The 16,872-nt window shown below is 43.7% G+C and overlaps 1 protein-coding gene across 1 annotated transcript in view; it reads left to right on the forward strand.

The window, feature by feature from the left end:
- Positions 1-16,872, forward strand: part of MED11 (mediator complex subunit 11) — a 72,082-nt gene that overhangs the window by 13,117 nt on the left and 42,093 nt on the right. The window contains exon 2 of the mRNA XM_044305920.1: positions 8,026-8,171. Coding sequence (XP_044161855.1) covers positions 8,087-8,171 — 85 coding nt within the window. The 5' untranslated portion in view covers positions 8,026-8,086. The remainder of the gene's footprint in view (positions 1-8,025; positions 8,172-16,872) is intronic.

Genomic DNA, 16,872 nt, shown 5'->3' on the forward strand with positions numbered 1-16,872 from the left:
AGGGAGGCGGGAAGATTCCAAGATGGCGCCGGAGAGGAGGATGCCGTTGACAGCGACAAAGAAGAAGACGCCCGCTCAGCTAGTCGCCCAGAGCCTGCGGAAGAGCTGGCCACAGCGAAATCCCCAAGACCTGCACCCGGAATCAGAGATCCAGCTACTGGGCTGGAGGGAGCTTGTGATGCAGCAGCGGCAGGCCGATCACATGGGGAAACGGCGCCAGCGGAGACAGGGGAATCCCCCCACTCTACTCCTATGAAAGGAGCTCCTGAGGCAGTAATCGCCAGCGCAGGTACTTTGGGTTCCAAGGATGACTTGCGGGCTACGGGGGAGGCAGAATTCTTAGCACTGCCAGTCGCTAATATAGCCCTGACAGACACTGCCATGAGAGACATGTTACTGGTACAGAGACGCTCTCTTTTGCATGACATGCGTTTGATAGTGGCCCCCATGAGAAGGGAGGTGGAGGAGATTGGGGCCAGAACAGACCATCTAGAACGAAAATTTGGAGAGTTTGCAGGCTCCCATAACGACCTTATTGATGCTCATTACACATTAGAGGCTGAGGTGGAGGTTCTAAAAAACAAAATGGCGGATCTGGAAGACCGTAGCAGACGCAATAATATTAAGCTAAGGGGCATCCCAGAGACTGTGGTGGCCAAAGATATTCCTCTATACGTCAAAGAGTTGATTAAATGTGCTCTACCTCACTGCAAAGAGGGGGACTTAGAGATCGACCGGGCACACAGAGTCCCACGTCCCAGACATCTGGACGAATCAGTGCCAAGGGATGTTCTTGCCAGAGTTCACTTTTATACTGTTAAAGAGCAGCTGATGTCCTCCGCCAGGAAAAATGGTGGTCTGCCTGCACCGTATCACAAAATAGCCTTATATGCTGACCTGTTGGCTGCTACACTCAGGCATAGAAGAGCCCTGATACCCATCACGTCTGCTTTACAAAAAGCTAAAATTCAGTATAGGTGGGGGTTCCCAGTGCGCCTGCTAATTCACCATATGGGAGAACTGTTTGCTGTTAAAACAGTGGAAGAGGGGAAGAAAATTCTCCAGAGCTGGGATATTCCTATTGATCCCCAGATGGAACAGCGTCGGGGGCATCCCGAAAAAATCCGAAAAGATTGGGACATTGTTAGATGAAGTGATTCACCGGAGGGTGGCTTAATCTTCAGTGCTACAGGCCGGAGCGGTGTTCTGCGGAAGCGGGATTTTACCAAGGCTTCAGACGGGACTTTGATACCCCAAGTTATTTAGGTTCGACGAGAGCCTGTTGGTTCTCACGAGTACACCTACAGTTATGTTTTTAGTTATGTATTATTTTTGTTACTTTGTCTTTACATTATTATGTGAAGCTATGTCCATGATTGGCGCTAAACTTATGCCTGTAATATGCTCCACCATCTTCGTGCTATGGATGCAGGCGCGCTGGCTGGGAGGCGTCTTGCACCTTCTGTATAGTTTAATGTGCGACTTTTATTCCTTACGTTTCAAATTGCTTTACTATGGTAATATCCTTTGCAAGTATTAATGCTAATGGTTTGAATAGCCCAATGCGTAGATCGCATTTGTGGAGGGAGGCCAGATCCCTTAATTGTGACATATTAGGAGTACAAGAAACTCACTTACTAGAGAAAGATGCCAACAGATTACAAAACACTCAGTTTCCCCACATCTTTCAAGCCCATTCTAACTCCAAAACTAGAGGAGTGCTGATAGCTATAAAAAATACCTTGGCATTCACGATGTTAGAACATATAAGTGACTCGGCAGGACGATATGTACTACTGGTATGCACCTTGAACAACTCCCCCTTCACTCTGGTATCGATATACGCTCCTAATAAGGGCCAAGCTAGATATGTGAAAAAAATATTAAAAATGGCTCATAAGAAAAAGAAGGGACAATTATTGATATTTGGAGACTTTAATTTGACCACAGATCCTGAAATGGACTCGCCGTCCTCCTCTTGTAGGTCAGTTCAGTCCTTGAGTGATGCTATTTGGAAGGCGGAGTTGTTCGACGCATGGCGTATCAAACATCCTGCAGACAGAGAGTTTACGTTCCACTCAGGGGTACACAACGTATATTCCCGTATAGATATGTTTTGGGTGGATAGGACGACTTTATCTAAAGTGACAGAGGCGGAGATAGGGCAGATTAAGTGGTCTGATCATGCTGCTATTACACTGAAACTCTCAGAGGACAACAACTACGCCCCAAAGTATCTTTGGAGGAGCAATCCTATACTATTATCGTGTCCACAGCATGGTCAGCGCATTGAATCAGACCTGAAAGAATTCTTCCTTATTAACAAGATGGATGATACTAACCCGGTGACGCTGTGGAACGCCCACAAGGCGTGTATTAGAGGGTCATTCATACAACAGGGGGCGGTGAGGAAAAGGAAATTAGAGGAGGCCATGTCACAATTGCTCACAAAATTGAAACTATTAGAAGATAGGAATAAAAGCGACCCCTCACTCCCCAATGCAGAGGCACTAAAACAAATCAGGCTCGATATAAGGAACCATATGCTGGATTCTTATGAGAAAGGTCTTAGGAAAACCAAGGCACGTTATTATTCCCAGGGGAATAAGGCGGGGAAACTTTTGGCAGCTAGCCTAAAAGCAAAAAGAACTAAAAGTAGGATACATTACCTCCTGCATCCCAAAACACAAACCAAATTATATTCCCCACAGGATATCGCGGAAGGCTTTCAGACATACTACTATGAGCTATACAATCTGCGGAACTCCATACCTGCTCCCCCAATCTTGACAGACATGGTGAGGAGATATCTCAGTTCCCTAGATTTACCCACTCTAACTAAAAATCAACTCCAAGTCCTTAATACTCCAATAACTGTAGAGGAGATTGAGAAAGTGATAAGGTCCTTGCCCCAGGATAAAGCTCCCGGTCCGGACGGTTTTGCAAGTCACTATTATAAAAAGTTTTCGCATATATTGAGCCCCTTCCTGAGAGATTTTTGCCAATCTGCTTTGTCCTCCGGGAATTTCCCTAAAGAAAATTTACAGGCGACTATTATCACACTACCTAAACCAGGTAAACCTGCGGACAGACCGCAGAATTTTAGGCCCATATCTTTATTAAATCAAGACGTAAAAATATACGCCAAGCTCTTGGCTCTTAGGATTGCTACAATACTTCCCTCTATAATCCATAAGGACCAGACAGGTTTTGTACCGACTCGCCAGTCTTATTTTAACACTAGAAGAATGTTGGGCATTTTTCATCAAGTTATACAAAAAAACAGCCCCTTGTTGGTGTTGGCCTTGGATGCCGAGAAGGCATTTGACCGAATTCGGTGGTCGTTTGCCTTCTCGGTGTTATCGGCTATGGGATTCAATGGCCCTATAATGTCCGCAATTGAGGCTCTTTATAGTGCACCTACGGCTAGTGTTTATGTCAATGGAGCCCTATCGGAATCATTCGAGCTGACCAATGGCACCAGACAGGGTTGCCCACTGTCCCCCTTGATCTTCATTATAGCAATGGAACCACTAGCTCAGGCGATTAGATTGGACCCCTTGGTTTCAGGGGTAGGATTGGGAGGGCAAGAGCATGTCATCTCGCTATATGCCGATGATGTATTGTTGTCGCTATCTAACCCAGAAACGTCCTTAGCAGCGGTTATGAATCAAATAGAGCTATATGGCAATCTTTCCTACTACCACCTTAATTCCTCTAAAACGCAAGCACTGCCGATACATATCCCGGACACTCTGACCCGGTCCTTCAAGGAACGGTGGAACTTTGATTGGTGCACGGATAGTATAAAATATTTAGGCACTAACATGTCTGCATCAATGTCAAAGGTATATGTCCTTAATTATGAATCCCTACTGGTTGAGGTAGGTAAAGACATGGAAGAGTTCCATAAACATGAAACTTCATGGTTAGGGAGGATTGCGGCCTTTAAAATGTTCATTCTCCCTCGCTTCTTGTACTTATACCGCACAGTCCCGATTTTGTTACCAAAAAGGTTTTTTAGAAAGGTGCAACAACTACTCTCCAAATATATATGGCGCAATAAGAAGCCGCGGATAGCAAGTAATATAATGCGGAGACCCCGAGCAATGGGAGGTCTAGCGGTCCCAGACATGGAAATTTATTATATTGCCACGTTAGTATCCATGCTTAGGAGTTGGCACAAAGAAAAGGTTGAGATCCCATGGGTCCAAGTGGAGCAAGCACAGGCAGCACCCTTTACCTTGCCAGATTTAGTACATCTGCCCTTCTGGGATATCCAGACCCCAAAAAACTTAACTCCAGTAATGCTGGCTTCGGTGACGGCATGGAAACGTTTTCATGACATAAACAAAGAGGGATATAAGCCGAAAGTGACCTCAATTCCATTCTCTCTGATCAGAGCACTACTTCCACATGCAGATCTCTCGGAATGGAATATAGAGAACGAAAGTAATATTGAACGGTTATTTGAAAATGGGTTGTTGAAATCTTTCCAAACCCTGCAGAAGCAATTGCGGATACCCAAGTCAGATTTTTTTAAATATTTACAAATCCGGCACCTGGTACAATCATTAACATCATCGAATCTGAGATGCAATCAGGTGGGTATGTTATACCTCTCCGGGGAGTCCAAAGGAATTAAAAAATTGTATGAATCCTTACTCCAGCCAATACAATTTAAAAAATCTCACCCTATGCGTAAATGGGAGAGCTCACTAAATATCATCATAACAGATAACGAATGGCAGAGAACAATTAAATTGATACATTCCCACTTGCACTGCTCTAGCCATGTGGAATCGGCTTTAAAGACTATACTGCACTGGTACTACACCCCAGAGAGATTGCAGCATATGTATGTGGGGGTGTCGGGTGACTGCTGGAGGGGTTGTGGAGGGGGGGGTACACTTCTTCACATCCTTTGGAAGTGCCCTCTGTTATCTAAGTACTGGAAAGAATGTGAGGAGCTGCTGAACAGGCTGCTCCAGGGGAAGGTTCAGTGGTCTCCACAATTTGCCTTACTTTTGGTTGGAGTGACAGACCTCCAGTTGAAAAACAGGAAACTGGTATGTGTTATCTGTGTTTTAGCAAAACTAATGATACTGCAGAGGTGGAAATCACAGGAGGCACCAAGTTTGAAAGATTTAGTATCAGCCATTAACACCACCTTTGCTTACGAGAGAATAATAGCCTTAGGGAACGGATCCTATCAAAAATTTGTGAAACAATGGCAGCTATGGCTAACCTCTAGTTATTGTGTTATGGGGTAGATGGTCAATAGTTTATACATAGGTTAGCAGGGATCTCAAAATTGGGATAGAGATTTGGGTGAGTAGGGGTTGACCAACACACATATGTGATCATCACACATATTTATTATACAGCGGACTATCACCATTAGCTAACAAGCAAGAAAAGTTTAATATGGTTACAGAGGAAGGGTGGATACTCATTAAATTATGTTGGGTATACAAAGCATAAGGTTTTCTATGTGTAATACTTGAATTTACATGAAGAACATTGATACTGATCGTGGATGATGTCTATAATACTTGACTCTTTAGTATAAGACAACTGTTATGTTATATACAGTTAGTTGTTTTTTTTCAATAACTCGACTGACGATAAGAAATTTGTAATGCAACTTTTATTGTAATATGTATTTACTTTACAAAATGCCAATAAAAAAGATTGAATCAAAAGACAGCATCAGTTACTATAGGTTCACGTGGGGGTCATTTATCAAACTGGCGTAAAGTAGAATTGGCTTAGTTGCCCTTAGCAATCAGATTCCACCTTTCATGTTCCAAAGGGGCTGAGAAAAATGAAAGGTGGAATCTGATTGGTTGCTATGGGCAACTACGCCAGTTCTACTTTACACCAGTTTGATAAATGACCCCCACAGTTTTTTAAAGAAGCTCAGTAGGAAGGCTGTTCCAGACATTTTGGAAAAATAACAAATCTTCTAAGATGTAGGCTAGCTCAAATCTTTCAGTCTCTTCATGTAATCCCAGACAGACTTGATGACATTGAGATCACAGCTCTGTGGGGGCCATTTTATCACTTCCAGGGCTTCCTGTTCCTCTTTATGCTGAAAATAGTTTTTAATGACGTTGTATGTTTGGGGTTGTTGTCCTGCTGCACAATGAATTTGGAGGCAACCGGATGCCTCTCTGATGGTATTGCTTGATGGATAAGTATCTGCCTGTATTTCTCAGCATTGACGACACCATTGATCCCTGACCACATTGAGGACTGTAGACACAGTCGTTGGCCAAGGAAACTTGAAGCAGTAGATAAAAGACACATGATGCTTACTTCCCTACAAAATCTGCTTCAAACTGGCAGAGAGCAACGGGACCCAGGTAAACCCATCTACTGTTTGGAGAAGTCTGCCCAAAGGTGGTCATCATGGAGAAATTGCAGCCAGCCATAGATTTGACATAAGGCCAAGCGACTCAACAATGCAAGAAAACATAGCAACTGGGGTGGAGAAGAATGGCAGCAGGTGCTGTGGACCAATGAGTCAAAATATGAAATATTTGGCTGTAATCGAAGGCAGTTTGTTTGCGGAGGGCTGGAGAGCTGTACAATAATCGGTGTCTGCAGGCAACAATGAAGCATGGTGAAGTTTCTTTGCATTACAGCAAATGGAGTTGGGGATTTGGTCAGAATTACTGGTGTCCTCAATGCTGAGAAATCCAGGCAGATACTTATCCATCATACCAGGGGTCAGCAACCTTCGGCACTCCAGCTGCTGTGAAAATGCAACTCCCAGCATACACACATGCTCAGCTGTTCTTGTAACTCCCATAGAAGTGAATGGAGGGTTCTGGGAGTTGTAGTTTCGGAGTGTCGGAGGTTGCTGATCCCTGCATCATACCATTAGGGAGGCGTCTGACTGACTCCAAATGTATTCTGCAGAAGGACAATAACCCAAAACATATAGCCATTGCCATTAAGAACTATCTTCAGCGTAAAGAGAAACAAGTTGTCCTGGAAGTGATGATATGGCCCCCACAGAGCCCTAATCTCAACTCGGTCTGTCTGGATTTACATGAGGACAGTAGGATTTCAGCAAGCCTACATCCACAGGAGCACTAAGGTTCGTTCTCCAGGATGCCGAGTTCCTTCAAATCTGTGTGCATGTGTACCTAGATGAATGGAGGCGGTTTTGAAGGCAAAAGTTGGTCACACAAAATAATGATTTGATTTCTCTTTTCTTCATACACTTGGCATTTTGTTAATTTGTTTGAAAGCATGGAGGCAAATGATATTGTGATTAAGGCCTCTTTCACACTTGCGTTGTCCGCATCCGGCGTGTACTCCACTTGCCGGAATTACACGCCGGATCCGGAAAAACGCAAGTGTACTGAAAGCATTTGAAGACTGATCCGTCTTCAAAATGCTTTCAGTGTTACTATGGCACCCAGGATGCTAGTGGGAGCAGTATACTTACAGTCCGTGCGGCTCCCGGGGCGCTCCAGAATGACGTCAGAGCGCCCCATGCACATGGATGACGTGCCATGCGATCACGTGATCCATGCACTTGGGGCGCCCTGACGTCACTCTGGAGCGCCCCGGGAGCCGCACGGACGGTAAGTATTCTGCTCCCCCGCTCCCCACTACACGTTACCATGGCTGCCAGGACTTTAGTGTCCCGGCAGCCATGGTAACCACTCTAAAAAAGCTAAACGTCGGATCAGGCAATGTGCCGAAACGACGTTTAGCTTAAGTCCGGATCAATGCCTTTCAATGGGCATTAATTCCGGATCCGGCAATTCTTCAGGATTTTTGGCCGGAGCAAAAAGCGCAGCATGCTGCAGTATTTTCTCCGGCCAAAAAACGTTCCGTACATACTGCCTAGTAACTGACATAAAATATGGGGGTCATTGCCCCCATGTGTCCCCCAAGCTAATCGCTCTGGTGGGCCCTCACATTCTGACTTAGCAGTACTTTTTTCCACACATGCTTAAAACATTTGCACAGTACTATATGTAAATAATATTTTGTGTACTTCAGGTTGGTGTGGTGCTTTTCTATATTCTGGATATTCTAGACAGGATAAAGATTGGTGGTACTCATGGCAACTTACAGCTTGGCAAATGAAAGACTGCGTATCCTAGAAGAGATTGAGAGGGAAATTGCTTCCATCTTATTGAATGCAGGTAATCTGAAAGGATGACTACACAATGTTTGTTATATAGTACTGTGTACATAATTTTTCATTCCAGAATCAGTTGGGTCACCTGACTGTCTGCAAAATATGAATAAACCTCAGACACACTCCTTGTACTGAATATTCTCAAGCACCCCCCAGAGAGAGAATTGGTAAGGGGAGGTGGGCAATCAAGCTCAGTGTATACAATCAGTCCTGTCTTATCAATGCCCTTTGTAACACAACCCATATTGCCTTACTGCTCAAGATTTTAAAAGGCGAGACACATAGAAGAACAGAACCATAGGAGATTGGGTTAGGGGATACCCTTATCAGGGCGGGTCGGCTGCTCATTTCTGGCTGAGGGCTTACAACTGCATTATGTCAGGTATCTAGGGTATACTAGGTTTTCGCAGTAAAAGACCCCATGGCGCTGCCTCTTATAATACAGAATACATAATTCTGGATCCAACCGGCTACTAAATCATAAATTCTCTTTTTTTTTTATTGTAAATTTTAATGAGAAGTAATAAAAGTTATGTTTTAGACTCATGAAATGTTGAAGTCTGTATCCCTTTCCTTGTACCAACCAGCAGAGTTGTGCACATATGAGCTATAAACTGAAAGGACAGATGCTCTTCATTCTTCACCTCAGCAATTATCAGTTATCACTGAGGTGCATTAGTGTAGCGTTTTCGTACTTGTCCATAATAGCTTTGGATTTGGCATGTCTGCTTGTGTCTGCAGTCTGGGCCATGAAGCTATGCCCACAAACCCTATTTTATTTTATTTTTTACTGTCTCCTGGTGAGAATTGAATACAGTCATGTGAAAAAATTAGGACACCCTTTGAAAGCATGTGGTTTTTTGTAACATTTTTAATAAAAGGTTATTTCATCTCCGTTTCAACAATACAGAGAGATTAAAGTAATCCAACTAAACAAAGAAAACTGAAGAAAAGTCTTTTCAAGATCTTCTGTAAATGTCATTCTACAAAAATGCCTATTCTAACTGAGGAAAAAGATAGGACACCCTCACATGTATTCCCTCTTAAATTGGCTCAGATCTCACACAGGTATATCACACCAGGTGCACATAATTAGTAGATCGTTACTCTGCATGTTGAATGAGGCTTGCCCTATTTAAACCTCAGACATTTAGTTTGGTGTGCTCCTGACTGTTGAAGTGAGGCTTTTTCCTGGAATTAACTGCTCCACATTAAGGCTACATTCACGGATGGCGTGATGACGTGAATACGTCACGTCTCGATCTCCCCCCCCCTGGCCTCCTCTCCCTATGCTCTATGCTCCACATCGGCTCCGGCTCTATGCTTACAGCTGACGCCGAATAACCAGCGCTGTGCTGCACAGCTGAGGCCCAAAACTCGACGAATTGAGCGTCTGGAGCCGCGCTATACCGCGCTTTACCTGATTTGGCTCCTGGTCCCCCTCGCTGGTGGATCGCTGGTGTTCGCTTGCTGAGCGTCTCCTCTTCTACTGGGTCGACTCGTCTTTGATTTGAATGTCTCGCAGCTCTGGAGATCTTCTGCCTTGTTCCCCTGCTGGCTTCTTCCTGCGCTTCCTCCGCTTTGGTCTGGCTGCTCTGTCTGCCGTACTGCTTCTGCTGACGTCTTGCGGCCTGAGGCACTCTTGAACTGCCCGATACCTGAACTGCTCCTCTTACTGGGGGTTAGTGAGAGCTCCAGTCTCCTCTCTCTCCTGCTCTGATCTATTGCACTGGGACGTTTGTGCTCCGGACTGAGGCTCCTTCAGACACGTGAGAATACTGTTCCCTTGACTTCTATTTTTGCTGTTGGCTTTTTGTGTTGTCAAAAAAAAAAAAAAGAAGAAAGGGGGAAAAAAAAAAAAACAAACAAGAATAAAAAAACAAAGATAAAGTAAAGAAAGAGTAAGAGCCGGGAAAAGGGGAGAGGACAAGAGAAAGGAGAAGGGGGAGAAAAGGAAAAGGAAGAAAAAAGAGGGGGGGAAACGAACAGAAAGACAAATAAAGAAAAAGGAAAAAACAAGGAAGAAAAGGAAGATAAATAGATAAAGAAGAAGAGGGGAAGGAGGAAAAAGAAGGGAAAAAAAAGGAAAGAAAAAAAAAAATTAAATTAAAAAGGGCAGGAGGAGAGGGAATGGTCGCCATCTGGATTGTTCTCTGCGTGGGTGATTAGCAAGGCCTGCTTGCTCTCCCACTTTGTGGTCTTGAAAAATTTCTGCTTGGCTGGTGATGCGCATTGAGAGTGTGGGCGTCTCGGATACGTGAGACCATCGTCTTATTTGATTCCATTCTTCTTTTCCTTCGCCACCATTTGAATAACCTTCTTGCTATATTGAAGTGGAAAGAGGGAAAGGAGGGAAAAAAATAAAAATAAAATAAAAAAGAGGTAAAAAGGAAGGGGAAAGCTAAAAAAAAAAGGGGGAGAAAATGGCCCCAAAACGACGGTCAGTGGACCTTTCTGTAATAAAGTCCGGATCTAAGACCCCAGACAACAAAATTGATAAGTTTTTAAAACCGCCCCTCTCAAATGAAAATAATTCAGTAAAAACGAAACTCTCTTCTAAATTGAAGAAACCCGCTAAGCCTCCTCAAACTGATGAAATATCTGATGACGAATCAGCAGAGACAGGTCAGGAAGCGGTAGAGGAAAATCTCTCTACGCAACTGAGAGTTGAATATGATTCTGCAGTACTTAATAAAATTCTCTGTGCTGTGGAAAATAATGGCACCCTAGTGCAAGGGATGTCTACCCAACTGGGCTCAGTGCAGAGCGATATTACTCTAATAAGAGATGATCTGGTAAAAATTCGTGACCGAGTCTTTAACGTTGAAAAAATGGTCGACTCACTGCAAATCGACATAAATACGCTAAAGTCTAAAACTGTTTTTCTCGCCTCAGAAAATCAATTACTACAAAATAAGATGGAGGACCTTGAAAATAGGTCCAGGCGAAATAACGTTCGTATAATTGGCTTCCCAGAAGGAGCCGAAGGTCGACAGCTAGAGGAACAACTTAAAGATGTGGTTTTCAATAACCTTGGGAGCGACTACTTCTCCCCTATGTTTCAGATAGAAAGAGCTCATCGAATCCCAGGAGGGAAACCTACTCCAGGGAGGCCGCCGCGGGCAATCTTAATGAAATTACTACTGTCTGCTGATAGAGATATGATACTGAGAAGAGCAAGAGAATGCACACCTATTGAATATCAGGGCACTAAATTGCTCTTTTTCCCTGACTTTGCTCGACAGACTCAGGAGAAGAGAAGAAATTTTATAGAGATAAAGAAACGTTTGGCGTCCAAGGACATTAAATATTCGCTCCAGTATCCAGCAAAACTAAGAGTGATCCATAACGGGACTTTACAATTCTTTGAAAGACCACAACAAGCGCTAGAGTGGATGGAGCAAATGGGCCTATGATATGATACTCTCCAATATTATGATGCGGGGGGGGCAAGGCTAGAGAGGGGGAGAACGGCCAGAGGTTAGAGATTCGCTGACCAGCTCGGGCGGATCAACAGAGAGGGGGGATGGGAGGGAGCAGGGAAAGGGAACCCACCTTGCAGGTTTGTTGGTGTTTTTTTTTTTTTTTTTTTTTTTTTTTTCTTTCCTTGCTGTGATTGATGGCGACTAGAATTGTAGCATGGAATGTCAGAGGGCTCGGGGAAAGGGTCAAAAGGCAAGCCATAATGGATGCATTGAAAAGATATCTTCCAGCAATTATCTGCATAGTAGAAACCCATCTTACTAAAGAAACCGTGTCCCGTTTGACAATGGGATGGTATTCTCAAGCCTATCATTCCACCTTTAGTGGATCCTCTAGGGGCGTTTCAGTTCTGATCCACAATTCTGTAGATTTCACCCTAATAGAATCTAATATAGATGACCAGGGCAGATTTATTTTTTTGTATGGCGAGCTGCATGGTTGCAGCTATGTTCTTGCTTTCTTCTATATACCTCCGCCATTCTCTATGTATCCACTAATCCAGCTATTGTTTTTTCTTGAAAAGAGACCAGAATGTCGATTAGTTCTGATGGGAGACTTTAATGCGGTCATGGACCCCAAAAGAGACAGATTTACATCAGATGCAGAATCGGGGAGGAATCCGTGTAATTCGCCACTGCCTCAGTTCTGTTTGGAGGCTGGCGTGGTGGATATATGGGAATATTTTGGCGGAGGAAAGAAAATATACTCCTGTGTCTCTAGGGGAGGTAGAGCAATGTCTAGGATTGACCTAGCATTTACTAATGAGAGCAACCTGATCAATATCCGGAAAATGCGATATGGGGTAAGAACAGTCTCGGACCACTCACCCGTACTAATTGAGGTATGCATCAGGGAGAACAAGGACAAGAGGGGGCCAGGATTCAAGCTGAATCCATATTGGCTCACCATCCTGGACAATTATCAGTCTATCAAAATACTGATCTCCTCCTTTTGGGAGGTGAACCTTCCCTCTGCCAACATCAATACAGTATGGGACGCAATGAAAGCATATTCGAGAGGGGTCTTTATAAGCGAGATTGCTGCAGCAAAGAGAAAGTTTAAGGAAGAGGAGAAAGAACTGGCCAAAACTGCTGCACTTACAACTGAGCGGTACACGAGTCATCCGACTGAATACAATAGGGAAGAAATGCAGAAGGCGAGCTGCTCCCTCGAGAAATACTTAATCGAGAAAGCAAATCATAGAGTACTCTTTAAGGGGTTAAAGGATTTTTCGGAGTCTGGACGCCCCGGTAAGCTCCTGGCCAGAATAATTACACAACAAGATAAGAAAAATAAACTTATTCTGTCGATTCGCAACTTAGAGGGGGAAACTATAGTAGAGCCAGAGGGGATTGCGGATACCTTTCTGCAGTACTTTTCCCAGCTGTATAGATCCTCTTCTGGCCTGTCATCTGACCTGGCGATGCGGTTTTTGGATGGGATCCCATTGTCGACCTTAAGCACAACCCAAATGGAATGTTTAGAGGAGGAGCTGTCTTTGCCAGAGCTGCAGGAGGCTCTGGGGTCTATCTCGGGGAACTCATCGCCAGGCCTAGATGGCCTTCCATACGAATTTTACCGTAGGAATGGTGAAGTGATTCTCCCTCAGCTGCTAGAGGTCTTTTCTCATGCAATGAGGGGAGGGGACTTGCCATGTTCTATGATGGAGGCCCTCATTGTTTTGATCCCTAAAAAGGATAAGGACCCGAAAGAATTGAGTTCCTATAGACCAATTTCTTTATTAAATACTGACGTTAAGTTATTATCAAAAGTTCTGGCCAGGAGGCTTTCTCGGGTTATACCCACTATTATACACCCAGACCAAAATGGTTTTATGCCAGGAAGGGGCACACATCACAATTTACATAGGCTATTTATGAATATTCAGTCTCCGGGGTGCGGTACCCGCTCCGTCCTGTCGCTGGACGCTACCAAAGCCTTCGACAGGGTGGAGTGGGTCTTCCTTTGGGAGGTGATGAAAAAAATGGGCTTCGGCCCCAGATTCAGGGCGATGGTTCAGTTACTATATAGCTCTCCAGTTGCCAGGATCAAGATCAATGATACGGTTACAGAGAGTTTCTCCCTAGGAAGAGGCACCCGTCAAGGCTGTCCTCTTTCTCCCCTTTTGTTTAATATTTATATTGAACCCTTAGCAGCTAGTATAAGGCAGGATTTGCAGGTGTCTGGCTTTGGTATAATGGGGAGACAGGATCGTGTATCTCTTTATGCAGATGACATCTTGGTCTTTGTTCACCAAACAGAAACCACCCTCCCTCGCATAATGGACTTGGTAGGTGCTTTCTCCGCCCCATCGGGTTTGGAGATCAACTGGGAGAAGACCGTTCTCCTCCCTATAGATGAGCTGCGAGGTAACTGGGATAACCAGTTAACAACTTCTGGTTGTATAAAGTACCTGGGGATTTCAGTTTCGGCTAAACCTCAGGAATATCTACAACTCAATTTAATTCCCCTGTTGACAAAGTTGAGGGCCAAAATTAAGATATGGCAAAAAATTCTGCCTGCAAGGGCGGATAGAGTCTCTCTAATAAAAATGGTAGTGTTGCCCCAGGTCCTGTATGTTCTGCGTAACTCACCTGTATGGATCGCGGATAAGTATTTTAGACTTATAGAGCGGATGCTGAACGATTTATTGTGGGGGAGGAAGCGGGTCAGACTGAAGGCACTGTATTTCTCTATGCCTTATAATCAGGGAGGTCTTAACCTCCCTTATTTTAAGGGCTACTTTGTGGCCTCTCAACTTTGCTTTCTCAATGACTGGGAAAATAGCCATTTCTGCAATAAAATGGTGAAAGACTCAGGTCTTATGGATTTTTTTTCAGTACTGGAGTCTGATTATCTATTAAATACACAGATTGGGTACACACTTTTTTGCAGAATGGCTATAAGGACTTGGTTGGTTATAAGAAGCTGGTGTGGAGTCAAGGCATCACTTGTTTGTACCCCATTATGGCATAACTCAAAGATCTTGAATCTAGGTGACTTGAGCTGCTGCCAGTACTGGAGGACTAAGAACGTCCAATACCTACATCAGGTAGTCAGTGATGGACAAATTCTGTCCCTGACTGAGCTAAGACAAAGGGCAAATTTGGGTGAGGTAGCTTGGTACGCATATTTTCAATTGAGGTTGGCACTTTCCAGCACTTTGAATAGTCATTTCTTTTTTATAGATACTCCTGAATTTTTACACGACTTAATCACTAAGAAAACAGCCACGAGAATAAAAATATCACACTGCTATAGACACCTAATGAAAAAAAAATTTTCGGGTGTTTTTTCTCCAGGACAAAGATCCTGGTCTTCTTCACTTTCAGAGGTGGGCCCTCTAGATTGGGACAACATAGGGGAAAATTTAAAATTAGTTTCACACAATTTTAATCACATTGTTGTACAATTCAATATTCTTCACAAAATATATGTGACACCCATTTGGCTACATAGGAGAGGATACAGAGCCTCCTCTGACTGCCCACGTTGTGGCAACACCGAGGCAGATCATGTACATCTGTTTTGGGGTTGCCCAATGCTGAGCAGCTATTGGAGAGCGGTCCAAACCAATTTGGCTCGTAAACTTAACATTAAAGTTCCTTCGTCCCCCAGGATATGGGTCCTGGGAGACCTATCAGAGGTTAATTACCAGCCTATAAAACGCCAACTTCTGACCAAGGTAATGTTTTTGGCCAGACTTCTTATTTCTAGATCATGGTTCTGCTCTTCTCCTCCAGACTGTAACAATTGGTTGGGTCTGGTTGAGAAAGTGAAGAGCTACGAGAGGATAATGTACAAACAAAGAGGATCCTATTTAAAATGGGCTGCAGTTTGGAAAGATTGGGATAAGAACAACTAATTCAATTAATTAATTTATTGATCTATTTATAAATTTTATGCACCAATTTTTTTTTTTTTTTTTTTCCCTTTTCCTGCAGGGTGGGGGGGGGGGGGGGGGGGGGGGAAGGATGGGGAATGATCTATTTGTTATGTATTATGTAAACGAATCTTTTGTATATCAATAAAAATTTATTAAATTAAAAAAAAAGAAGTGAGAGTTAGCACCATGGTGAGAGCAAAAGAGCTTTCAGAGGACTTCAGAAAAAAGATTGTAGCAACCTATGAGTCTGGGAAGGGATTTAAAAAGATCTCAAAAGATTTTGAAATCAGCCATTCCACTGTCCGGAAGATAGTCTACAAGTGGAGGGCTTTCAAAACAACTGCCAACATGCCCAGGACTGGTCGCCCCAGCAAGTTCACCCCAAGAGCAGACCGCAAGCTAAAAAGCAGACCCGATGCTAAAAGAGGTCTCCAAAAACCCTAAAGTGTCCTCTCGAGAACTACAGCAGGCTCTGGCTACTGTTGATGTAGAAGTACATGCCTCTACAATCAGAAAGAGACTGTACAAGTTTAACTTGCATGGGAGGTGTGCAAGGAGGAAACCTTTGCTTTCCAAGAGAAACATCGAGGCCAGACTGACATTTGCCAGAGATAAAGTTGACAAAGACCAGGACTTCTGGAATAATGTTCTTTGGACAGATGAGTCCAAAATTGAATTATTTGGACACAACAGCAGAGGACATGTTTGGCGTAAACCAAACACAGCATTCCAAGAAAAGAACCTCATACCAACTGTGAAGCATGGAGGTGGAAGTGTCATGGTTTGGGGCTGCTTTGCTGCAGCAGGACCTGGTCAGCTCACCATCATAGAATCCACGATGAATTCTACTGTGTATCAGAAGGTGCTTGAAGAACATGTGAGACCATCAGTTAGAAACTTAAAGCTGAAGCGGAACTGGACCATGCAACATGACAATGACCCAAAACATACTAGTAAATCAACCAAAGATTGGCTGAAAAAGAAGAAATGGAGAGTCCTGGAATGGCCAAGTCAAAGTCCAGATTTGAATCCCATTGAGATGCTGTGGGGTGACTTGAAAAGGGCTGTACGTGCAAGAAACCCCTCAAACATCTCACAGCTGAAAAAGTTCTGCATTGAGGAGTGGGGTAAAATTTCCTCAGACCGATGTCGAAGACTGGTAGATGGCTACAAGAACCGTCTCACTGCAGTTATTTCAGCCAAAGGAGGTAACACTCGCTATTAGGGGCAAGGGTGTCCTATCTTTTTCCTCAGTTAGAATAGGCATTTTTGTAGAATGACATTTACAGAAGATCTTGAAAAGACTTTTCTTCAGTTTTCTTTGTTTAGTTGGATT

This window comes from Bufo gargarizans, chromosome 1, assembly GCF_014858855.1.
Source record: "Bufo gargarizans isolate SCDJY-AF-19 chromosome 1, ASM1485885v1, whole genome shotgun sequence".
NCBI classification, from domain to species: domain Eukaryota; kingdom Metazoa; phylum Chordata; class Amphibia; order Anura; family Bufonidae; genus Bufo; species Bufo gargarizans.